Source organism: Balaenoptera ricei, chromosome 18 (assembly GCF_028023285.1).
Source record: "Balaenoptera ricei isolate mBalRic1 chromosome 18, mBalRic1.hap2, whole genome shotgun sequence".
NCBI classification, from domain to species: domain Eukaryota; kingdom Metazoa; phylum Chordata; class Mammalia; order Artiodactyla; family Balaenopteridae; genus Balaenoptera; species Balaenoptera ricei.
Window position 1 is genome coordinate 5,955,377 of NC_082656.1, and position 26,493 is coordinate 5,981,869.

The following is a 26,493-nucleotide window of genomic DNA, read 5'->3' on the forward strand; positions in this document are numbered from 1 at the left end:
ACTGACATCAGCATTCCTACTGTCAACGCTTACGAGGGGCACGTCTTCAGGGTACCTCTTTGAGCTTTTTCCTTGACACTGGCTTCTCGGAGGGTCATGGTTTAACAGGGCACGTTCATTTATCATCGGGCCTGTCACCGGCTACCATCAGGAGCCTACCCTCCAAGTGACCTGTACCCAGGAACAGCTCCTTTTCATGTGACATCAGAGTTAATTAAGGTTGGTCAGTGAGAAATCTCCTGCCGACCGAGGAGTTACCTTTTTACCCCCCAAATGCTCTACTCCCACACCGATGTCCTTTTACTGAATGAGTTCACAAGCCACCTCCATAGAACTGTCTAACAAGATGTCATTTCAATTTACCATATGATGTCATGGGAGTTATCTGAGCGGCTTGGAGCAAGGGTCAAGATCCGGTTGACAGGGCACGAGACATAGCTCACAAAGCATTCAGTAGAGAAGATGGTAGGCTTTCCTCTGCTTACACAAAAGGAGATGGACAGAACCAGTGCTCTTTATACCCTAAAAACGCCAAGAGGAAGGTTGTGGGTATCAGGGAGGGCTCGGCACGGCTGTTTCTCCGCCAGTAGCAGGAAACGCACTACATGTGAAGCAGACACCCTACTATCCTCTGTTCTTATCCAATGTTACTGTTCAGAGGACTGTGGGGAAACTGGACCTGATGACACCTCACACGGAAGGGCTTATAATCACCAGCAGTGCTATGCTATCATTCACGTCGATTTACAAGTTATTTCAGGCCAGAATATATTAACTTTCAGGTTATAAACACCTGAAAAAAAAGAACACTACGCAGAGATGCAATAAACACACATGCAATATACAAACACTCGGTTTACTGGAAGCAACCAGGGTTTTTTTTCTGCTGTTGTTCATCTTTCATCAATTGCTGCATCCTAGCATTTGGAGCAAGTTGCATCATTAGGCATAGTAGTCGTATTAATAAAATGTTTGAACTGCCTTAACATTAACCTTCTATCCTCTGAATTGTTTAGGATTACAAGTTTCAGTTCAGCCCAAGGTATCCTCTGTATTCTTTTTAAACAAACAATCACTAGTCTGGAAGCATAGGACAGTATGCAGGCAACCCACAATTTAAAATCTCAAGTCTTCCCTATTCTACATGGCATTAGGACTATGCTTTGGTCTACCACAAAACATTTTACCAAATACTCTGTGTGTATTACTGTTCAATGCCAAAGTTCCGGGCATCTATGGAGACAATGACAGCAAGGCCCCGGAATTCATGTTATTTACGTGGATCCCTCTGGGTTCCTTTAGGAAGGAAAGCATCACAGAGAAGACCTGGGAAATATTTCATCATTTCAATAAAGGAGCTTGCCATAAAATGGTTAAAGTATAAGGATGGGAATTAGAACTTTAAATTTTAGTTGAGCCATTGTGTATAACCTGTCATGTAACACTGATAATCCTCAGGTTCACACACAATTCTTTCTGGAAAAAACTGAATATATCGTGGAGCTGTATGTTGGAATGCTATTAAGTAACCATAAAAAATATTTATCATGCCAAAGTTTTAATTTCGAATCCAACATGATGCCTTAAAATTTTTGTACCATAAAATGAAGAAAGGCTGGCAAGTAGGCAGGCAGGAAAGCATGTACCTTAAACTCTAGCTAACCATGCAAGAAAAGGGCGAAAACGTTATTATCCCTAACTCAAATTTTGGTCTATTCTTTTTATATTGTATATTCTTCAACTTTCTAACCTATTACAAATAATGACACAACCCCACTTGCTTTGCATATAAAAATATGGGAGAAATAAAATGAGATTGGAAGGCTGAGTGTGATAAAGCCCTGATGTTAATTTCAAGCTGATTCTGATAGAGTTTCTGGAGTCTAAACTACATAGAACACATTTTTCCGGAGTACTTTCGACTGTCTGTAAAGGAGGTGCCTTATAAATCCACTCACTGAAAGTTGAGAGATCTCCGTCTTTGTTACCAATAACATATACAAACCCTCTGACCCTTGAGATTTAAATAGCCAAGAGTGTGCAATAAAGTTATCCATCATAGGGGAATTGAGGTTTTGAAAGCTGCGTTAGCATACTTTCTAAGGCTCATTAAACACTGTCCTTGACCATTGTGTTTCTATTGTCAAAATCAGTTTCCTTCTAAATTAAACAATTTGGAATACAATTGCTTTTCATTACACATATTTTGGAGATTAATCCTGCACAGACAATGGGATGGGTGTGTTGACTGAACAGTTCTTTTAAATTCTGCTTTGCTTTAATTTTCATGTTTTCTTAAGACTCACTTAATTTACATAGTAAATATGGGTAATAGCAGGCCTTCCTAAGATTTTTTTTTTTTAAAGTTTATAAATTCTTAGATGGAATTAATGTTATACAAGTTTTGCTGACAGCCAAGCTTCTGGAAGGGAAAGGAACCAATTAAAAGCAGTATGCTGCCACCAGAAGTATCTCAATTTTTAAAGAAATAATTGACTGAAGGTTTTTCAGTCACTTCAGTATGTGATATTCAGTTCTTCCTTACAAATATCCATGACAGACTTTAATGTAATTTGCACCCAAAACCTGGAGAATATTGGTTTTAATTCTCGGGTCATTTTTACTCATACAGTTTCGTTAATCTATCATAGAATTAGCATTTTTAATATCCTCCAAGATATCGTGTATCTGATGGAAGAAAAAATAGAACCAAACACCAATTTCTGTTATCAGTTGGCCATCGACCTCACAGGCTTTAACATAACTTACGGATCAGCTCATTCTGGAGGACAAGACCAAAACCAAGAAGTAGAAGTTACATAAAAGCAGAAGGAAGCACTGCGAAGAGAGGTAGTAAGGTCCCCAATACTGGACCTGTCCCCACAAAGTGAAACCACCAACCCCGAGATGAGACTGATGAAGTGAGTGGGCTAAGGGTTGGACTCCCATCCATGATTCCAGGAGGCTGGGAATGCATCACCTTCATTTACTTATCCTTCTTATCTCTTTTACTGCCAGCCAATCCTGGTTTTTTCCCTACTCCATTCCTGATACTACCCCTTCCGCTCACCCCCTCACCTTGGCGCTCTCTCTGCTGCTCTGTAACCTCAGCATTTATTCTTCCATTTAATATTTCAAACATATTCCAACAGAAGGATACAATAATAAACAAGACAAACAAGATCGCTTCTTTGAAGGGTTTATAACTTAGGCTGGACAACAGATAAGTATATAGAGACAGATGTAATTTTATACTTATAAATTAGTTTTTTTACAAGTGTAAAATTACATTATGTTAGTGGGTGATCAGAGGGAAGGGTACCAGATGTGGGGAGGAGGGGAGGAACCCAGCCCAGGGAGTGAAGGACGTTCTCTCAGAAGAATGATGTTGAAGGTAAGACCTGAAGAATGAGCGTGTGTTTGCTGAAGGAAACACCAGGGTCTCTGCCTCTCTCCTTCAAACCTGCAAACCCTCTAAAACCCAACTTTACTTTGCAAACAACTGTTTTCTTTTATCAGCTACTCTTAATTCTCTTGTTTCTACAGCTCTGCTTTCCTTGATCTCTTTGCTGAGGAGAGAGCTCTATTGTTTCTTTCCAATGCCTTGGTTTGCATAGACAGACAGATAGATAGATAGATGTAGATTTTTTTTTTTTTAAGTCTGGGGTCTACCTGACTTCAGTTGCTATTAGAGAAAAAAAGCCGCAAGTGAACATTCACTAGAAGATATGCCTAGGTCACACTGTGCCTTTTTCTTTTTTAATATAAATTTATTTATTTATTTGTTTATTTTTGGCTGCATTGGGTCTTCGTTGCTTCACGCGGGCTTTCTCTAGTTGCGGCAAGCAGGGGTTACTCTTCGTTGCGGTGCACGGGCTTCTAATTGTGGTGGCTTCTCTTGTTGCGGAGCACGGGCTCTAGGCACGCGGGCTTCAGTAGTTGTGGCTCGCGGGCTCTAGAGCGCGGGCTCAGTAGTTGTGGTGCACGGGCTTAGTTGCTCTGCAGCATGTGGGATCTTCCTGGACCAAGGCTCAAACCTGTGTCCCCTGCATTGGCAGGTGGATTCTTAACCACTGTGCCACCAGGGAAGTCCCACATCGTGCTTTTTGAAATCATGGAAGAGGGATAGATACAGAATGAGGGGAATAAAAGAAAATGGTCAGATGTGATCAGTCCTAGCCAGGACTTAACTTGTGCCTCCTCTTCTCTCCTCTTCCTAGCCTACATCATGGATGGTCCAGAGCCAAGGGGAAATGGTTTTCAGAGCAAATGGTCTTATCCAAGAGGGCGAAAACAATAGCAGCAATAATAACATCACCTGATACGTTTAGGCTGCGTTGCTGCACCTACAAATTAAGGTTCCCAATCAACTGTCTTTCTTCTGTGCTGTTTGGGAACCTTGACCAGCTAAGAGTATCCCAGGAGGAGGGTCCATCTAAAGGAAATATCTCTTGGGAGCCATTTCTGTAGTGGCCAGGCAGCTTAGATCCTCATTCTGAATTCTGAGTCTAGATTCAAATCAGGAGAACACGGCAGCTCAGCCAAGGATAAGAAAGGGGTCACTGGAGCCAGAGGATGGCCCAGAAGGAAGGAACAGAACATTTCAGATGTGTGGGGAGAATTCCTGCCAGCTCTTGGACATATTTCTGCCAATCTCCTCCACTATACCCGCACAAAGGTTCTTAGAAGGTGAACCAATATGGAACCATGATTCCTAAAAGGCCTCTGAGACCCAGAGGGACGTCTAGGATACAGCTCTAGTCAGTTCAGCCAGCATTTATTGAGTGACTACTATATGCCAGGCACTGTCCTGGATTCACAGCTGTGAAGACAGGGCAGAAACCAGCCCTTCCTCTTGAAGGGCTTTCAGTCCTGAGAGGCCCCTTAGGACATGAGTCACCAAGAAGCAGATTAGGTGAATACCACCACGTGTTCAAGATTATCTAAGTCAACAAACAGAGATCACCTCAAAGCTAGGTACACTTTGTTTTTAAAGGACACGTTTCTGAGTACAGGGAGTCACGAATTCTTCACTAACGTAGATGAGTCATTTCACTAAAATTTACGGTTAACATCACAAAATAAAGACACTCAATGGTCAACACAGAGCACGATAGATACAACCATGTTTCCATCTTGAAATAAAATATAATAGGTTAATTGATAATTGTTTGAGCACTTTTTAAGTGAATATGTTAAAAATGCTCTAAAATAAAAGGGTCTTCCAAGCATGCCTGAACTCATGCTAGAGGTTAAACATGAACCTGGAATGATGACTGGTTATGAAACTGACATCACGAGAATTAAATTCAATACGGCCCATGCTTTCCCTCATGAAATCACAGCAGAAGATACAGCATTCCAAAACACTGTCAGAAAACATATTTCTCAAAAGACATTTCCCCTCCCAAGTTTCTACTTAACACTCTTCCAAAATGGTGAGTGAATTATTCCAGCAAAGCAATACCATGCCCATCTGCTTGCACCATGAAGCACATTGAAAATCAACAACAACAACTCTATTTCTACACTTTAGAATTTTACTACTCCTAAAAAGACATCTACCCGGATATAGAATCACTAAGTTTAATGACCAGTCCAAAAGGGCTAAAGCAAACTAGAAATTCTTGAAAGTTAGCATTCATTAGAGTTTCCTGCATTTCTAAGTGACTTTGTGTGGCAAATACTGAACTTAATGTATTTTTCATTTACCAGCTTTGAGGACAGGGAATGGGGTAGGGGAGTGAGTGGTAGAACACTTCTAATCTGTACACCAATGATGTGTGTCAAATATTCCCTAACCCCCAAGAAGTTGTAGGTACACAAAGTCCATTCTAAGGCAATACAATGACTCAATTCCCATGCTTTTTTTTTTTTTTTTTCCTTCTTCTCTAGTTCTAGCAGAATTCCCTATGGAGAAGATTTCAAAGCTATAAAAATTTCCAAATAACAACAGAGAACAAAAATCTGATCCAGCAGGAGACATTAAGTAGAAAAGAGTTAAACAGAGTTTTCCAAAAAGAAAACAATACCATTCATCATAGACAAAATGCTATAACACAAGTTTACACTGCCTTTTAAAATTGTTTGTTTGCAATCTCCTCTAATATATCCTTGCCTTTCCATCTGTTTACATATATTTTTGGTTTCTCTAATGCCAACTTAGAAAAAGAAAACAATCATAAAAATCAAACTGTATATATATAACCACTCCTTATAACTTTCATCCAAGCCATGTATCCCTTTGACCACACTTTCTACTGTTTCCTTGGAACAAAAGATAAAACTCCTCTATAGGTGGCAAAACAGCATTTTTCTCAGATTCAGATAAACATGGCCATATTCTGGTATCAAAAAATATCCCTCTCAGTGTGGAGAAAAGGGAACCCTCCTACACTGTTGGTGGGAATGTAAGTTGGTACAGCCACTACGGAAAACAGTATGGAGGTTCCTCAAAAAAGTAAAAATAGAGCTACCATATAATCCAGCAATCCCACTCCTGGGCATATATCCAGACAAAACTATAATTCAAAAAGATACATGTACCCTATGTTCATAGCAGCACTATTTACAATAACCAAGACATGGAAGCAACCTAAATGTCCATCAGCAGATGAATGCATAAAGAAGATGTGGTACATATATGCAATGGAATACTACTCAGCCATAAAAAAGAATGAAATAATGCCATTTGTAGCAACATGGATGGACTTAGAGATTATCATACTAAGTGAAGTAAGTCAGAGAAAGACAGATATCATATGATATCACTTATATGTGGAATCTAAAACATGACACAAATGAACTTATCTACGAAACAGAAACCAACTCACAGACAGAACAGACTTGTGGTTGCCAAGGGGGATGGGGGGTGGGGGGAAGGAGGGATTGGGAATTTGAGATTAGCAGATGCAAACTAGTATATACAGAATGGATAAACAACAAAGTCCTACTGTATAGCACAGAAAACAATTTTCAATAGCCTGTGATAAAACCATAATGGAAAAGAATATAAAGAAGAACGTACACATATGTATAACTGAGTCACTTTGCTGTACAGCAGAAATTAACACAAGATTGTAAATCAACTATACTTCAATTTAAAAAAAAGTATCCCTCTCCAGGTAAGGATCAAGGAAAAAATAAAATGCTTTTTTCTCTTTCTTGACTTCTTGTACGTTTGAATGCCTGAAAGGAATGATCTAGGGAAAAGCAAGAGACCCAAAGAGCAACAGGCCTTAAAGAAATGCTTCCATTTTTGTTAACTGTACAAGGACTATCAGTCAAACAGGCAAAGCAGAGACTGTGTTCGTGACCATCCCAGACCGATGGGCGCTCCCTCTAGGACAATGCCCTTGGACAGCTGTCTTTTTCTCACGGGCATAATAACTTTCTATTCTAAACCCTGAAAACCAAACTCCTTGGTTTTCCTGAATTCCTAGATTTTATCATTCAAGATCTTTTGGATAAGTGTTGGTGGAAAGAGTACTGATTTCAAAATCAGAAAGACCTAGGTTTCCACCCTGGCCTGGTCACTTGGTAAGAATGTGACCCTCGGGGTTTCCATTCATAAAAGAAAGTTAAAAGCGTGTACGCTGGATGGTTCGGAAGAGGTTCACAGCGCCGGGTATGCGCATTCCTCCCCCTTCCCCCGGGGACAGAGTCCTCCCCCACCCCAGTTCATGAAGCATCAGGGCCCACCCCTTTACTCCAGCTTCATTAAGAAAAAAAGCTCCAGGTTGTTGCGGTTTCTGGGATCTCAAAGGCGCACAGAGAAGTAGACATTTGACTCCCGGAAACAGCCTGGCAGAGGGCAGCCCAGCCTGTCGGGGGACCTACCTGATGAGACCTCTTCCAGGATCAAAGTGCCCTTCTGGCGTCATCCGCCCTCCCGTGCAAGCTCAATTCATCCCAAGCCCCATGTGGGAGAGCAGTGTGGAAGCCTATATAAAGTCACGTTCTTAATGGTTTTGGAGCTCCTTCTCTGACTTGAATTTTTTGGAAGGGCCTTGAATACCCATGATAAGAAAACCCACATGATGAAAATTCTGTCTTAATGGGGCCTTTAATGGTGTCTGCCACACAGAGCAGTGGAATCTCCCAAGGCCATTTGAGGCCGGAGTTGCAGTGGAGTCTCACATTCTTTGGACGTGGCAAAACTCCAAGGATAGAACGGTTTGGAAAGAAGGGAAAGACTAGCACACTCTCACCCGTGCTCCTTCCCTTCTCTCCTTTCCTTTAGGTTCTAAGGAGCGGTAAGAGGAGGGAGGTTTGGAGTCTGCCGGAACCAGATGGAAATAATTCCAGTTTAGGGAAAGTATTTATCTAAATACTTAGGTACTCTGTGATCTTAGGAGAAGTTTTTAATTTACCCAAGCCTCAGTTTCCTCATATGTAAGAGTACTGTACCTACCTCTTGGGACTGAGCAACGTAATATGAATAAATCTAAGTCCTGACGACCCTTGAGCGTTAGTTGCCTCCTTTCTCTCCACCCCCCTCCCTCCAAGCGCTTACAGCCTCACCACATCCCCCAGGAGATGCTCAGAGATCCTCCGATCTAAGCCCCGAGAAGCTGCCCACTGCCTACGCTCGCAATCTGAGGGTCAGCTGTCCCCCGCTTCGTGCCGGTGCCATGGTGTTGAGAGCCTGGCAGCCCCCTTAACTGTGGCCTATGTCCCCTCATCAGCAGAGTTACGAATAGGAAGCTCTTCCACTGGACCAGCTGTCTTTAGCTCACAGGTTAAGAAGGGCCAAGGCATTATTCACTATTATTTTCTTGGCCAAACTCCAGAATCTTTTCAAAATCTAGATTGAAAAGAAAGGTCAGGGACTTCCCTGGAGATCCAGTGGTTAAGACTCCGCGCTTCCAATGCAAGGGGCACGGGTTCGATCCCTGGTCGGGGGACTAAGATCTCACATGCCGTGTGGCGCGGCCAGAAGGAAAGGAAAGAAAAGAAAAGAAAGGTTTAGTACTAAACAGCAGTGTGGACCTCGAGAAACGAGCTCACAAGACTAAGCAGCTCCTCCCGCCTGGAGAGAATGTCTTTCCCCACGCCCCACTCTGAGTTAGGACCGCTCTGACCGTCCCAATGTGGCAGAGGTGGTGCTGTAAGAGTTCCAAAGGCCTTGAGACATCCGCTGTTGTCCTCTCAGACGGCCCCTGCACCCAGTAAGGAGGGCGGGCTAGACGGCTGGGGGACCAAAGGCCGCCTGCGGAGGGTGGCCCCCCCCCCGACAGCCAGTGCCGCGGTCCCAGGGGCAAAGCCAGGGGACTACAGCTGCATGCGTGACCGAGGTGAGGCCCAAAGCAAACCGCCCAGCTGAGCCGCACCCAGATTTCTAACCCACAGACTCATGAGACATAATGAATTCTCGTCGTAGGCCACTGCGTTTTGAGGAAGCCTATTATGTGGCAGGAGATGACAGATACAAATGCTATCATGACTCAGGCTTGAGAAGCACTGATTCAGCCGTGGGTGAAGGATATGCTCTTTCTGTATCTGAAAATGAAAGCGTCCAAATACAGCTCACACAATATTAGGCCTTAAATGCCCTATAGGTACCCCGAGATGCTCTCAGGGAAGGAGCAGCGGCTTATACTCTTGGCGTTTCACGAGAAGGCTCCCAGCACCACGATTCTGCCCGGTGAGAGGCCAGCTCTGTCTCCAATGTGGCGGCGACTTTGCTCACCAAGGGGGACAGACCCCTGGCATATTCCCAGAAGTCAGCAGAGCCATACTGCTCCGACAGGTAGAATTCAGCCAACCAAGTGGGGATGCTGATGCCAGCAGACGAATTCAGCTACAGACGCTTGGTCAGAGAGGGAAAGAGAACAAGGCTTCCGACAGCTTTGTGGAGGGCTTACTGAAGGGTAGCAGGGCTGGACCAAAGGCGCGTGGGTGCCCGGGACAGGTCAGTAGCATGGCACCTTCCCAAAGGACTCTGTAGCCATGTGCCCACATTTCTATAGAGGAAAGGCTGGGCACTCCACAGCGTGAGGCAGGGAAGGAGGCCTACTACGAGCTTTCCTGTCTAGACCAGCAATCCAGTTCTGGGTCCTAACTCACATACCCTGCTCTGCAAAACAGGCCCGCCCATCCCAAGCACTTTATCCCAGAATTCCTCTGATTCTAAGAGAGGAAGAGTTCCTTTCTTCCTCACAGATACAGTTTCCTCCACCTTGTTAGATGTCTAGTAATGATTTAATTTAGTGCCTTTTCCAGATTGGCCCCAGGACGGGTGCCTCCCAAGTAGCCAGGCCTCTCAGTGGAGCCCGAGGTCAGGGGCTCTCCAAGCAGTGGTCTCTGCTTCCGTGCCTCAGCACCACCTGGGATCTTGTTAGAAATGCAAATTCCGGGCCCCATCCCAGGCCTCCTGAATCAGAAACTCTGGGGCGGGCCCAGTGCTGCAGCACAAGCTCTCCAGGTGATTTGGATATATGATAAAATAGAAGGTTCCGTAACCTCGGCCGCCCATTGGAATCACCTGGCAGCTTCAAATGAACGATGCCTCGGTCCCACTCAAAAACTCATAATCAAATTGGTCAGAAGTGCAGCCAGGGCAAGAGGATTCTAGAAATAAAGCCCCCCAGATGGTTCTAATGTAGAGCCAAAGCTGGGGACCCTGGAGAGAAGCAAAGGGTTTCACAGAACTCAGTTGGCAGACTAATTACTAATCAAGGCCGCCTTTGGCGGCCTTGAGCGCAAGTGGTTTCATATTTGCATATGACAGAAGACAAGGCTTTTCACTTATACAAGGTTCACCTCAGGCCTCGTTTCACAGAAGAACCTGATCATTCTTAGAGCTTTGCTTGTGTTGACCACGTGGGAGGGTCTGTGGTTTGAAAGGAAATGCAGTCCCACTCCACCGGTTCAACAGAAGGATAGAAGACCAGGCTGAGAAAAAGTACCCGTAAGCACTGTGGTAACCTGTGAAAAGACAAAAGCATTTGCCAAGATTTGCAATAACGAGACGAGGAAGAAGGCAAGTGCATTAAATTTCAAGCCAGCAAGAAGCACAGAAAATGTCATCAGCTGCAGGACAGCATGATGAGACGACAGCGGTGCCTCCTTGACAACAGATTAGAGAAGGATGCTCACCTCCCTCGTTTTTACACCAAGTGACTTTGTTTTGGAAGCAAATGCTTTGTAAAACTTTTATTTATGGTTAAAACCTATCTGTTTAATGCCATTTTTACTATTTTTCACCAGGTCCCTATTTTCTAAGACCCATGGTTTGGTGAACCGTGGTATTCTTCAAGACCACAACCTCTGTATGCTTTGACTACAGGTCCAAGTTAAGTCCAAGATTTTGTTAAAAAAAAAAAAAAAAAAGTCTTGAAGCAGATCACGGGTGTCCCGGCAGAAGACAGGGCACAAGAAGAGTATGGGAGCCGGAAAGAGGCTCCTGGCTGGCCCAGGGCTAGTCCCTTGGTCACACGGGTCAAGGTCATCACTAGGATGCTGGTGAAGACGATTCAGACCCTGACACCAGAGCTAAGAGTCCTTTACTAAAATCAGCGCTTCTCAATTTTTTAATGTGCAAAAACACATCTGGGGACCTTATTAATATACAGGCTCTGATTGGTTAAGTTACCAGGGGATGCTGGGCCATGGACCACACTTTGAGAAGCATGCTGCGGGCATGTGCAAAGTTTGGGGCTGGGGATGGGAGTGGGGGAAGGGAGGCACCAGCTCGAGACTGGATCAGGGGGTTCCGATTTTTCAGAACATGTTTCACACCTAGTAGGCTGGTCCTGCCAGAAGAATCTATTTGCATCAATAGTTAAGGAGAACCTATTCTAAGGAAGGAGGAAATCAGGCAACTAGCCTGGTCCTGTAACAAGGCTCCTTATTAAAGCAGAATCTTGACTCTGAGTATCTCCCTGTCATTCAGATTTGCCACACAGCCCAGCACCCAATGACTCAGGTTTGAGTCTATGAGAGGAAAAGTCAAAGCATAAAATCTAAGAGCACTAAAAATAGTATAAAGCCCTGCGGAGTAAAGGTGAAGGGCCCGGCCCCATACTGACAGAGGGTTAGGACAGAACTGCTGCATGGACCCAAGCCCAGCTTTGCTGGCCCAGAGGCCCCAGGGAATCATCATGACCAAACAGGAGGGGATCACAAGACATGGGTATCTCAGAGTTGAAAATCATAGCTGATTTCCTAGATCTTAGCCACTCACTGCAGAGGACAAATATTCTCTATTGAGAAACAGCCTCTTTAAGGAATCCACTGTAACTGAGGCCCAATGGACAGGCAAGAGTAACTAATAACCTGGAATAAAGTCACATCTGGCCCGGAAAGATTTCTTCTTTGAAATGACAGTGTGGCTACATCATTCATTCATTCCAACATTTACCGAGAGCTTCCATGCCAGGCATGACAGTAGGTGCCAGGGATGTAAGAGCAGTTAAGACACAGGCTCTCCTCCCCAAAGAGTGAGGGCAGACACATAAACAGAATACTAACAATGCAAGGTGAGAAGAACAGGAGGAGGGACCCATAGGGACCCATATAGGGGCTATAAGACGAGGCTACACATAGGAGCGGAAGAAACCAGTCATTCTGTCTGGGGCTGTAAGGAGGAGTTCATGGAGCTGGTGATTTCTAAGCTGAATTTTGAAGGCATGGGAAGAAAAGATGCAGAGGGAGAAAAAGGGTCTTGCAGGCAGACAAACAGCATGAAAAGTGCAAGGCCCATCTAAAGAATGGTGAGCTATTTCTTTGACGGGGGTAGAGTTTGTGTGGCTGGGACACGGGGTATGTGGAGGGAAATGGTAATAGATGAAGCTAGTACCGTAAGCCACAACTATTTAAGCTGCAGCCATTCAAAAGGAGGATTCCAACTGTTCACAAGAAAAATTAGTTTTCTCCCCAAATCTCTCAGTATATTACTAAGCAGCCATCGTTTTGATATTCCTAATTAAACCCCTTATGGGCTTTAAAGTTTTTTCATATTAAGAAAAAGATGCCAGTTGGGTATAATAAATTATGGCATAGCTATACCATGAAATGTTATGCAGTCATTGAAAATACTGTTGTAAAAAATTAATGATGATGCATTACAATATGAACGTATTATGTTCAAAAAGGCAGTTTAAATAGATCTTTTCACAAAAGAGCATATAAATACATATCTACCACTACAATATGTTCATATGGTGCTAGTTTTATGTGTGTAAAAAAAATTTATTCGTGCATTGATGGTGAGAAAGAAAACTCTTAAATATATTCAATAAAATGAGAAATAAGATTAAATACCAGCATTTAAAATGAAATTTTAGCTCTGCAATGATGTTATTCAACAAATATTTGAACATCTCTACTCTGTTTGGGGTACAGGAAATACAAAAATGAAGAAGAAATGTTATCTGTAGGATGAACATCAGGTTCTGTTCCTGGGTCTGCCACCAGCCAGCTGTTGAGCTTGAAAAAAAAAAAATCACTAAACTGCTCGTCTCTGAAAGGAGTAGATTAGATCCCTGAGGTTCCATCTAGCGCTCACAGTGTATGTGTCTGCGCAATGAGATCAATTCTCTCAAGGAGCACAAAATCAAGGAAAGGAGCAATAATCAGACATGGCTCTTAGGCATCCAGCTTTACCAAGACTGATGGGAAATCCCCAGGAATTCTTGACATCCCCCGACATCCGCCCCAGCAGCAATGCAGGAAATCTAGTCCACTATCGTCAGCAGACTCAATGGAACCATTTCCTTAATGAAACCCCCCTGCAGTCCCAGATACTAAAACCAGAAGCTTTCTTTTCAAGCCCTCCCTCCATCACCCCCCATTCCTCCCGTTTCCTTCCCCTTCCTCAATCTGGTATAAAATCCAGTACTGTAATCAGCAGCATGCAATTTCCAAGGCACCCAAGTGTGTGAGGAATCAACAAAGATCCTGGAAAGCATCTGGCAGGAGCTCTTGTCATTCCTTACAAGCTTCCCCAGTGTACTGAGCCCAATGGGAATGGACTGTTCTTGCAGATCGTTTTCAACCAAATGCAACCAATGCTTTTAATGCTTTTAACCGTTGCTAATGACATATTTTTACTTAAAAATTAAGCCTGGTGTTATTTCAAATGTCCTTCCTCCTCTAGCCACAATGACAAATGCTCTGAAAAATTATGATATTCACTTGCTATCCAACAAACTCCTGACCGTGCAATTGAACCAAGACCCTAACACCAGCAAGCTCTGCGTTTAACACCCGGGTGCCAAGAGAACTTCCCTCACTCTCCACCCTCACACTCACTCGCATGCACATCTCAATTTAAAGCACTACAGAAGCTATTTACTCTGTTATTTGGTCTTGCTTTGCAGAATTCTCAAGCCAGAGTAAACATCAGTCATAACTTGGTGATCTACTGGGTAACCTTCCTCAAGGATACTACCTTTTTTTTTTGGTGGATATAAAACCATTTTGGGAGGCGATATATCATTTTCAACTTCTCTATTATATACATTCAAAGGAGATTTAAAATATCTAAATAGTTTTGGTAAAAACAAAGTGATTATTTGGTCTGTTCTAAAAAGTCATATAAAATAAGTTCCAGTTTAAATAAGAGGTTTAGTATTCTTGTGGAAATTGGAAACTCTTTTAGACTTAAGTTACTTGGCGAGCAAATAAGTATTATTTGCAACTAGTAAGCATTAATTGAAAAAAACAAGAAATACATATGAGTTTTAAATGACCGGTCTCCTTAGAAAAGATCATGGAACTAGAGTTATGAAAGAGTCTATTTCATAGAGTTACACATTCTGTTAGTTAAAAAAAAAAAAAAAAAAAAAAAAAGCCCAAGATCATGATTCGTCCTGGCTTGGGCATCCTCTAACAGCTTAGTTCTTGCAACCCGACAAAGAGCAAGCTAATCGGTTGGAATTAGGTGTGTTGCACTAGTGAAAAAGAAAATCCACCGTGATTACTGACAGCAGGGGAAAGCCAGCTCACCCCTTCAGCCCCAGCTCTGGCATCACAGGGCTGATCACCCATTCTATAGGCAAATGAAGTTGAGGGAGGGAGAAAAACAGACACTGTGTTCAGTCTGTTTCTTGGAATCATTCATTGAATTTTAGAGCTGGGAAAGGCCCCTAGAAATAACCATCTATTCTAATGTCTTAATTTTACATGTGAAAACACAAAACCCACTTAGTGCTCCCTAGAAAAGAAACTGGATAACCTATTACAGAATTTTCAACAGGGACAGAAAAAACTTAATAAATAAATAAGGTCAAAATATTGAGGAACTAGAGTAGGTGACCACCTACAATTTATCTGCAGTGTGATCCATCATTTGGAAAACTAGGTGGACCACCAAACGTGCTACGGAATTAACATTTCAAACGTACAGTTCCGGAAAAACACAACCCAAAGTGTGGCTTTATAAACCTTGGAGAAAAGACAAACTGTTATGCGAAATTAGCTTGATTTTGAGAGATTTAGTACATTCATTTTGGAAATGGGGATCATTGTCATGTACACTTTTGATTTAACTTTATATCATTAATTAACTCCACTCACAAAATTTGCAAGTGAAGCACTTCCGATTAGCTATAGCAAACTGTACATGTCAGCTGCTCAAAAACTCTAGAAAAAGGGGGGCAGACAAAAAGGATCTGTGGCTTTCATCAAGGGTGTGCTGCCTTAAAATAAGAAAACGAGACTTTGAGCTGGAGAAAGGAAGACTAGTATCCTTTTAAGAGGAAGAGACTGCAACATAGAGGACTTGGAAGCACGCGAATATTGGAGTGTTTTTATTTCCCAGGATATTTAGAAGAAGGTAAATATACTCTTTGCGGGGAAAGGTATTATCTTTTTGTATTACTGAACCTCTGATTATTTTATACCTCAGTGAACGCACACGTAATATTAATAACTCATAAAATTATATAGCACCCAACAGTGAGCAGAGCTGGCCCGTGATGGGTGCAAGCTGGACTCCTCATAAATCCACAGGGCAGAAACTTGGCCCCTATCTAGACACCACTCCCCAGACATGCAGCCCCTCGTTCAGTTTGAAAGCGCTGATGCAGCTTAGAAAGCAGGTACCTGATTGTTTTACTGTGACGCAGCTGTTAACCCGCGGGAGAAGCCTGTGGTTTAGATTGGCGATTACAAACCCCAACAGCTGATAGAACATTCCCTAAACCGGCAGGTGAAGAGGTTCTCACCTTGCCAATGTTTGTCTTGCTTTCCCCCTATAACACATATGTAAAGCATTTTTTAAGAAATCACAAAAGAGTTCCAAGATTTCTGCCTCATTTAAGTAAAATCTAAGAGCAATCATAAGAGGATCTCACTCGCGTTTCTGAAAAGCTGCCACGGATCTAAGTTGCTTTTAACCAGGAACAGAACTATACTTTGCTAGTTTTTGAAACAAAATAAAGATGTCTATGTGTGAAGCAGAAAATCCAATAAAGCATATACTTTCCCCTCCATGTTTTGGATTCACAGTAATTTACCTAGATTTACTTTCACATAATAGACGATGGACTTCAGCAAGTTACTTAAATGCTCCAAGCAATTGTATTTCAAAACACATGACTTTTCAAACCCCAAGATGTAGTTTTAAAACAGAAAAGCAGTACTTCACTTCATATAGTTATTTTAGCAACATTTCCAACTTAGAGCGAGTTCTCTCCAATTTAGTACGAATTCGCCTTGCCTCTCGGTTTAACAGCTTCATCCAAGTGGAACTATTACTTGTTATTAAGAAACAGGTGGTTTAATTAGTCTTCCCACTGAGAAGGAATATTTGTTACTGCCTTTCGAGTTTAACAAGCATTTAAAAAAAAATATGCTCAACCCTACGGACTTTCCTACCCAGGGATCTTTGCAATAACCTATGTTACTGTATTTTATTTCATATTTTACCTTTCCTCCACGACGCTTAAGAGACAGGCGCTCCAAAATCGGGCTCTCTGCGCCCAGGGGGACTAAACCAGGGGGCTTGGCCACTAAGCCCCGCTGAGAAGAAAAGGCAAGTCCGAGTCCCTAAATGCCCTCGGGTTTTGGCGCCTCGGGGAGGCCACCGCCACACTAACCAGGTACAACCTACTGGTCCCTGAAGGTTCTGCCGCCAGTGTCCCTAACGCCCAGCAAAGGCGCGCACCTCACCGATTCCTCAAACCGCACCTTTTGGTCCAAATCATTTGCCCTTTCTTCTCTCGGAACTTAAAAGGCTAGGCTTGCAATTCTGAAACTTAACGGGATTTGGGTCCTCGACTGCCCTCGTCGGTCAAGGTCACTCAGGTCGGCGACCTGGGCTGGACCCGTGGCAGAGGCTCCACTCGGATGGATGCGCGCCCAGCGCTCAGGCCCAGTGGCCGGCGAGTGGGAAGCGGGGGGGAGGGAGGAGAGGACGCTGGGGGAACGTTCCCCGGACACGCGAGCTCGGGGGCCCAGAGTGGGTCGAAGGATACCAGCTCTTGCCATCTTCAGGGATCTGTGTGCTCCCGCCAGGCACGCGATCCCTTCCTAAGGGTCTCACCTCCTTCCCTCGGGAGGCGCGACGTCGCGGCCCGTGCCCGACATCGCCAAGGCCGGGCCTCAGCCCAGCCCCCGGGCAGCCACGCGGGCGTCCTAGGAGCCGCTGATCCGGGGCCCTCGCGGACCCGGCCAGGCCACCTGAGAGCAGGCTCCGGGGGTCAGGCAGGTCCGGGTGCGCGGCACTTCCCGAGCCCAGAACCTGGGTGGGGGGCCCCGGCTTGGGGGAGGCCGCCAGGCAGCGAGGATCAGCGACTCCAGCCGCAAGGGGCAGCCCCAGCGCGGACCCGAGCGCGGCGATGCTCGCGGACCCCAGCCAGCTGCTCTCCGGGGCGCCCAGCCCGACCGCCCGGCGGAGGAGAAAGGGCGTCACGGCCCCAGGCGTGTCCACTGCAACTGGTGTCCCCGGTTCCCTCCGAGCTCGCTCCCCGCGCGCACCCGGCCCCCCGGGCTGCGCCCCTGCCCCCGCCAGCCCCGCGCCGGCCTCCGGCCGCGGCCGCGGCCGCGCCTCACCTGTGAGAAGCAGACCGCCGAGCAGCGCGCAGAGCAGGACCCCGGTGTCCCAGCAGCTGACCATGGTGAGCGCGACGCGGCCTGCTCGTCCGGTGCCCGCGCTCCTCGCGGGCGCCCGCCGCAGCCGCCCGAGCCTGTCTCCTCTCGCTCCGGCCCTCCGCCCCGGGCGCCCCTCTCCGCGGCTCCAGCCGAGACACAGCCACTTCCCCCGGTAATCCTCGCAGCCCGGCGTCCTCCGGCCGTTGCGTCCCAGCCCCGGAGCCCGCTCCGAGCCGCCGCCGCCGCCGCCGCCGGGGAGGAGCCGCGAGGAGAGCTGAGCCCGCGCGCTCCGAGCCTCCAGCGGACCTCGATTAAGACGAGCCGAGGGCGGGGGCGATTTATAACCTTTCCCCAGCCCACTTCCTACCCCGGCACCTCCTTCCAGTGACGTCAAGGGGTCCCCCACCCCTCATCCGCCTCCCCACCTACCCTCTTCCTCCGGGACCTGATTCCCTACGGCTCGGGAGGGGGCGGGGGCCGCCGGGCGCGGGGGCGGGGAGGGAGCGCGCGTGGGGAGGCGCGGGCGGCGCGGGCGGCGCGGCCCCGGGGCGCCGCCGGGCAGGTTCAGGGTCCTTGCTGCCGGCTCCCGTCCCGGTCCCCTCCTCCTTCCCTGAGCTCTCAGGAAATCCCTGCAGGCTCTCTCCGCCCGGCTTACTCAGCCCTGGGGGCCGCCCGAAGCTGGGAAGGGGGACAGGGCTGGACCTCCACCGCCCGGCCCCCGGGGCGGAAAGTCCGACCCTGGGAAGCTGGCCGCGCCTCCGCGACGGTGTCCTTGGCACGGAGGGGCGAGGCGCAGGCCGGCTCCCTCCCCCCCTTCCTTGCTCTTCCCGCGCTGTCCCGCCGCCCCGCGACTCTCCCAACTGTCCCCAGACGTCTAGGAAGGCGCCGGACACCCTCGGCACAGGGGACTGCGCCAGGAGCGCCCGCGGGGACCGGACGCTTGGCTGGCACCTTCGGGAAGACAGCGAAGCCGCTCGGGTCCCTGGGGAGCGCGTCTGTGTCTTTTTCGACCTCACAGATGCACCCGCCCAAGTCATTTCCTAAACCCTCGGCTTCCTAGAAGCAAAACAAGCAATAACATCATGATACCTTTTAAAAAGCTGGGACGTGAAGCTGCTCCTGCAACTTATAAAGGCCGAGCACTTGAACTTTATTTCCTAAATGCTCGAAAAGAATCCTTCTGATGGCTGCTTGCTACGCAAGATGAGTGACTCCACTGCCCTTCGAACAGAACCCGGGGAAATTAACGTGAGGCACTAGATCATCTGCGATGACACTAATTCCACCTCGTTCCCCAATTATGTTTCCATTACCTCAAAGGCTGATACCGTCCTAGGCTCCACGGAGCAGCGCAGTCTTGTCCCTGTAAATACCGCTGGTTTGAAAAATAGTTCTACTGCAAACTGCCAGATGGCCACGATTAAAAGGAACGTGATGGCTCCTAAACGCTGGGCCAGCGACTCTTCCTGAAGGACTGGACTGCCTCCCGCCGGGGAAGGTTAGGCAACCCGGAGTTGCCACACCTCTGAGCGGCAGGGCCAGGACAGGTCCCCGCCGCTGGGAGCCCCACGCAGGAACGGCGCATACGCCCACCTGGCGCTGGGGCTCGGGAGTGGCAGCCCCACGCGGCTCCGAGGAGAGTGAGACCACGCGGAGCCTTTGCGCGCCTGCTGCCTTCTCCACCTTTTCTGGGGCTCCTACGCCCAAGCTTGATTCCTTCAAATCCGCAGCACCATTGCGTGAACAGTTAGTTAATTACGTATCTCAGGGTTACAGCCTAACAGCGGATCTTACTCACAACTGGTCCCCCAGCCTCGGTCACAGCCTGGGACACACCCGCAGAGCCGAGGTGTCCCCCCTGCCTCACTTCAGAGCTGCCTGTCGCTCCCATGCTCTCTCCCAAGAAGCGGCTGTCAGCATCGCCCTTCTGCAGCCCCTGACAGAGCCAGGCGTTGTGTTAGGGCCAAAAACACTGTGATGGGAAGATGTCTTCCAAGGGGCTTAGAATCTGGAGAGGAGGTTGACAGGTAAAGAGGCCACGACATTACAGTGTGAGGATCCCAGTGCTGGAGGGAGCCTGGGTTCACGATGGGCACAGAGAAGAGGTGGTCCATCTGAGAACTCAGGAGCGCTTCTTAGGAGAGACACTTAGCTGACCCTGGGGGAAAACGGTCCATAGTACAGTCTACAAAAGTTTACTACAACCCTTCAAATGCTATCTGAGAGACAACACTTCACATACCGGCTGTCAGACATGACTCTGCATCGAGTTTACTTGTGAAGCCACAACGGGTATCTGATGGATAGCTGAAACGATCTTCATGACCTCAGACGTCCATCAACAATACTATAGTATAGGGACTTCCGTGCTGGCGCAGCAGCTAAGAATCCGCCTGCCCATGCAGGGGACACATGTTTGAGCCCTGGTCCGGGAAGATCCCACATGCAGCGGAGCAAGCAAGCCCGTGCGCCACAACTACTGAGCCTGCGCTCTAGAGCTCGTGAGCCACAACTACTGAGCCCGTGTGCCACAACTACTGAAGCCCGAGCACCTAGAGCCAGTGCTCTGCAGCAAGAGAAGCCACCGCAATGAGAAGCCCCTGCACCACAACGAAGAGTAGCCCCCGCTCTCCGCAACCCACGCACAGCAAGGAAGACCCAATGCAGCCAAAGATAAATAAATAAAATTTTAAAATAAATAAAATTCAAGAAAAAAAACAATACTAGCATATTGCCCAACTATTTAAGGTTAAGAGAGTCCTGGTCGAATCTAACTTAATTTACACCAAAATCATTCTGCATTAAGAGTGGTCTTCCACAAATTCCCAACTATTCTTTTGAAAAGTTGCAGGTTTTAATTATAGTCAGCAATTTCTTTACTTCTTACTTTGTTAGCTGCATTAGCCTCCTAACAAAGAACTCAAGATGCTACAAGTTCTCACAAGGTTTTGTTCTGAATTTCATTTTACCTCAGATAAATATTAGCATTTAGATAAATGAATATCTAAGCTTAACTAATGGGAAGTAAAGGTATGGTTCTCAACCCCCCACCCCCCAAAAAAAGAGATAATACCTTTGAACAAGAATGGGCTACAGCACCCTTCCAACTAAATCACTAACGAAAGGGGTTTTATAGATAACAGTGATGGAAAAGATCAATTTCAACATGCCTGGTGGGTATAAAAAGCTATTGAAATAGACTATCTGCTTGCTTCCTGCTCACATACAAAAGGACGTTTCATGTCCTGCAAAACCAGACATTCTCTCTTGTTATCAGCTACAAACATTCTCTCGAGGATTCTTTCTAGCCCCTATTCAGAGGCACACTGTTGGTAAAACCAACAGCTTTAATATTCAAGACTGAACAACAGTGTGGGAGCGTCTCCTGTGAGAGACAGGAGGGAACCCAGGGCCTCATCTTCCTACGGTGGACCAAGGGTAGAGCCCATCAGCTTGCGGTCACCAGGTCTCAATCAGGACTTCGTCCCCACATGGGTTAGGTGGCTTCAGAGCAAAGAACAACTATACTCCACGGCTACACACTGCATAGCATAAATATGTATGGTTGGTTACAAGAACCAAATGACTTTTATTATAAAACCCTTCTGTGTTATATGGAAAAAAACAGCTCCCAGCACATCTCCGCTTGACAGTTCCGGCTCCTAGATCTGAGTAGCCCACGCTCACAATCCTCCTTGGGCAAGCTCTGCTGAGTTCACCAGCCAGACACACCCACGGTTCCACTTCTCCGAGGCTGATAGGTTCTGCTGGAGTTCCTTGCCTGCCCCCCATGGACATGCTCGCTCCTCTTGTTTTGGCTCCACGTGCTTCACTCCATCCCTGACTACCTGCTCCTCACATAGGTTGGTGCTGCAGCCATTTATCTCGTTTTGATTGATTCGGGCTTTCAGCTTCTTTCTGAGGCAGAGTCTCCTAGCTCTGGTCTCCTGGTTGGTTAGCCCTGCACCCTCCTCCGTAGGAACTGTGACATGGATACTATATTTCTGTTACTGCAGCCTAAGATCAAAGGAGCCCTTTCTGTGGGCCACTTTGTACCCTGGATGCTTGTGGGACTCGCTGTTGGTTAAAAGCCCTGAGGCTTTTTCACAGGAGCTGTGGTCTGGCTATACTGGACAATCACAGCTTTTGATGACCCAAATTGCAGACCCTTATACCCACTCTTATTAAATTTCTTGTTTGATTTAGTCCATCTCTCTGGCCTGTTGAAATCTTTCCGGCATAGAGAAAATTCAGTGCATTTTCTATATGTCGTGCTTCAGATTATCCAAAAATACGATACATATGCCTTCTGTATCATGATCAAAATCACTGACCAGGGCAGAGCTGAATAAATGAATAAAGGAAGGACGGAAGGAAAGAAAGAAGGAAGGGAGGGAGGGAAGGAGGAAGGGAGAGAGGAATCAGCAGACGTTAAGTAAACCAAAGCATTCTTTGTGTCATTATCTCTGATGCGTGATGTGTCATGCATCATCACCATGGGAGGCTGCATATTAGCTGGTCACCATTTACCATGTCATTATGCAGGAATAATTGATGGTCCTAGCAAGAAGTAATAAGACAGGTGAGTTTTATTCAAGGTATTTTAGGAAAGTTTTAAAAAAAAAGCCCAGATGGAGATAATTAGAGAAGATTGGGGCAGGAGAGGAAGCAAAACAGAGAAGGGACTAATACCTAAAGAAAAAGTAGCTGGCTAAGGAAGTCTGTACAGGGGTCATCTAATCAATAGAATTAACAACTTTTGCCAAAGGTTAATTTTATCTCAGCCTATAAAAAATATGACATTACTTTTAATACACTTTTAGTTATAAAACATTTTAGACAGATGCAAAGATGGGGAGAGGATGAATCATAACCCCATCGTCTCTATAAACCCACCGAGACCTCTTTGGTATATTTCATGTTAGTCATTTTCTTAGAGAGTGCTTTTAATTCTCTGTGTTTCTATACAGCCTTCATAATTATTATATTTAATAGCTGTAAAATGTTATCCTACTGCCGGACATTTCAATTTCACCATTATATATAATCCCCAAATGCATTTAATTTGACATTGGAATGTTTTTTAGTCAGTTAGGCACATCCACACACTCGGTAGCCATTTCTCTCCTCCCTCCAAGCCCCTTTTATATATATACACACACACACACACAGAGTCAATATTCTTGCCTCACTTGAGACTTGCACCAGCTTCGTCCAACAGTGACCTGGCTAAGCAATCGGAAGGAAAAGTATTGTGTCGTGCGGCATAATCCAGAAAATGTATTCTCTCATTCAGTAAACATTTTTTTTTGTACCCATATGCAATTCTGGGCCAGTCTTGTTGAAGACGGTAGAATAGAAGATATAATTATGGCCCTAGAAAGCCTTACCGTTTATTTGAGAAGGCCAGACTTCATGAAACATGAGGAAACAATTCTACTGCAATTAAAACAGTTCTACGGCAAGAACAAGATACAGTTGTGAGTACTAAAAGGAACTGTTCCTCACTGAATTGGGAAAGGGTTTTGAAGGTAGTAACAGATTTGTGTGGGCAGAGAGGGGAGGGCATTCTGACAAGGAGCAAAGGGAACAAAACCAGCCCGCTATGGGGGTGGGGGGACGTGTGAGGGGCAGGGGGCGGCCAGTGGAGGAGGGAGGGTGTCAGGGAACAGCGAGGCAAGTTTCAGCAGGTAAGGCTGAGGGACCTTGACTACTTGGTAGGCAAATTTAAATGTGTTTCATCCCGCCAGTCCTAGGAAAGGATGGTTAGGATGGTTAGACTAGCATATAGGGGATTCAAGGGAAGTAAGACAAATGAAAGGAATAAACTATTAAATAAATCTAGGAAGAAACAAACTATTCAGCGGCGATAGGATAGAACTGGAACAATGATGGGAAGGAGAGAGCAAGAGGGCAGGTGGCTCTGGTTAGTAGTTGGGAGAAGGGATGGAGAGAGAAATTAACACTGGGGTCGAGGTGAGGGAGACAGAGGAGCCCAGGAGAGCCCCAAGGTTCCAGGAAGGACTCTAAGATCGATGAGCATTGCCGGGATGGGGAGGCTGGTGGGAGAGGAGGGGAAGGACTTGTTGGTTTCAGCCAGGTTCAGGTGAGTGGGCAATTGAAAACAGCCTACTTATTTTCCTCCTTGAGCCAAGACAGGGTTTAAAGTGATCATCTGGCTCAGGGCCAGACATTTTAAGGAAGTAGAAAGTCATCATCGGATTGCTGTACCCTAACACTGGACCCAAATTTATATACTCATAACGTCTGAGTTTTATGTAATGGCTGGGCTGTGACTAAGAAGTTTATTAAATGCCATGAGTTGGATTCCCACGTCTGAGTAAGCAGGGGTGAGTAGCAGAGCTCTCCAACTTCAGCCCTTCCTTCTTGCAAAGTTCCGCCATACCCAGACACAGCCTCTGGGCAGGTCTGCTGGCCGCTTCCGTGAAAGACCATCCCTTTCCTTCCTGATCTCTTCCAGACTCCTCCCAGATGTACTTCTCATGCGTATCAGCAGCAGCAGAAGTCAGGGAGAAGCCCAGCCACTCTCTGCCCTGGACCACAGGCCCATCTGAACCAGCAGTCAGCCAGAATGCAGGAACTTTTCAAAGATGCAAACTGGCAAATCTGACATCAGACGCAAAATCTAGCAAATATGTCATTTTGTAAGAAAGTTAGACCCCCCAGGCTCACCTAATCCAACTGTGGAGGGAAGACTTGAGTTTAATAAGTGGCTTGAGGTTTTTTTTCTGTTGAAAAAATAATATTCCATAAAATCAAGTTCTGGCTAAACTGAGAACATTGCTTCTGAGAAAGACATGACATCATAAGCTACTTTCCACTAATGTTAAACTGCTAAATAACTTTGTTTCTATAATTTTATACTAAAAATTTCTTCAGAACACCTATAAAAAGTATCAGAATCATTGTCTCTGTATTTTGGAGTATACTCCCCGTTTGTCCCCGAAAGAGAAAAAAAGTTGATGCCAAGATATGATAAACAAACCTTGGTTTTGGACATAAAACAGATCAATGTCCAAAGCAACAAGTCAAATACTAGGGTGGTTTTTCTTGATGAAATTTTAAACCCAGCCAAATAATAATAATAATTTAATAATAAATAATAGTTTAATAGTTATTTAATAAAAAACATAGTTTATTATTTAAATAGACTTCCCTTTCTTCACATCCTGAAGTAATCACAGATAAAGTGATAAAATGTCTGAGATGTGCTTCAAAATTATCCAAAAGTAGTAAAGATGAAACGAGATAGGCCCTATGTTGATAAGGTTGAAGCTGAATCATGGGTATATAATTTATATATATTTCTTTCTTTTTAGGTATATGTTTGAAATGTTTTCTTCATAAAACACATTTTTCTTTCCTAGTCTAAAACTGAAAAATGCAAACTATCAACCCAAAGTAAATTTTAGGCTCTGAGTCTAGAAAAAAGTAAAGCTAGAGAGAGAAGGAGTACAGTGAACGTTACCTGGTGACCAGAGCTTCAGTTTCACTGACAGTCAAGAGGACAAGTTTCCAGCAAATCCATTGTTCGTTGATAAGAGGTATGAAGAGGTGCAAAGTAGTCACAAGGGAAACTGATGGTTTAAAAACTACACTTGGCTTGAAAAGTACTGCTGTATTCAGAAGTAACACAGATAAGCAGAAACAAGATCAAGGAAAAATAAAGGAAACAGGAATATTTTTTAAAAGGAGAATCCAGGAAAATATGCTGTATATGATGGAGAGGAGAGAAATGCACAAGCTTTGAAAATCTCTTTTCTCCTCCATCGTATTTATTTAGAAATTGTTGTGGGTGACCATTAACTAAAGAAAATGAAACTGAGGGGGGAAGGATAGAAACCCATGCTTAATCATCTCATGATATAAAGACCTTAAAAACTATCTGTTTTTAAAAAAAGCAAAATGAAACAGGATTTGTTGGCAAGCATCCTAGGCAATTTAGGAACAGAAAGACAATATTGCAAGACATTTTTTCTGGAACATACGAAGAAGTGTCTAAGGTTGGAAAAACAAAGATTCCAGAAGACTGACTGGGGAAGATAACACATAGAATCATAAAATATGAATGTACAAATGAACCTCAGAGACGATCACGTCCAACCGCTTGATCTTACTTTAAGGAAACAGGCAGAGAGGTGATGTGCTTTGCCCACAATGAACCTGAATCTGCAGGACCTCCTTGGGCTTATGGTTTAGACTCCACTCCCACCCCCAGAGTCCCCTCAGCTCTTCTGGTCTGTTAATGCCAAGCTTATCATAGGGGAGGAGAGAGCTGGTTCCTAAAGACCCATTGCTTCATCCCCTGGATCATCGTGAAACGATCTGGTAACTCGGTGGAAGGAAGAATCTGTCTGCAGGTCAGCTCAGATCTCAGTTGGGTCAAGATCACCACCTTTGAGCAGGTCACCTGCACTCAGAAAGCAACGTAAA

The 26,493-nt window shown here is 45.5% G+C and overlaps 1 protein-coding gene across 3 annotated transcripts in view; it reads right to left on the minus strand.

Annotated features, from left to right (window-relative positions):
* The window catches only part of FLT1 (fms related receptor tyrosine kinase 1), a 171,396-nt gene extending 153,146 nt beyond the window's left edge, over window positions 1–18,250 (minus strand). For all 3 annotated transcript variants that reach the window (XM_059903324.1, XM_059903323.1, XM_059903325.1), the window contains exon 1: window positions 18,001–18,250. In XM_059903324.1, the coding sequence (XP_059759307.1) occupies window positions 18,001–18,064 (64 nt within the window). In that variant the 5' untranslated portion in view covers window positions 18,065–18,250. The remainder of the gene's footprint in view (window positions 1–18,000) is intronic.
* Window positions 18,251–26,493: the final 8,243 nt, after the last annotated feature.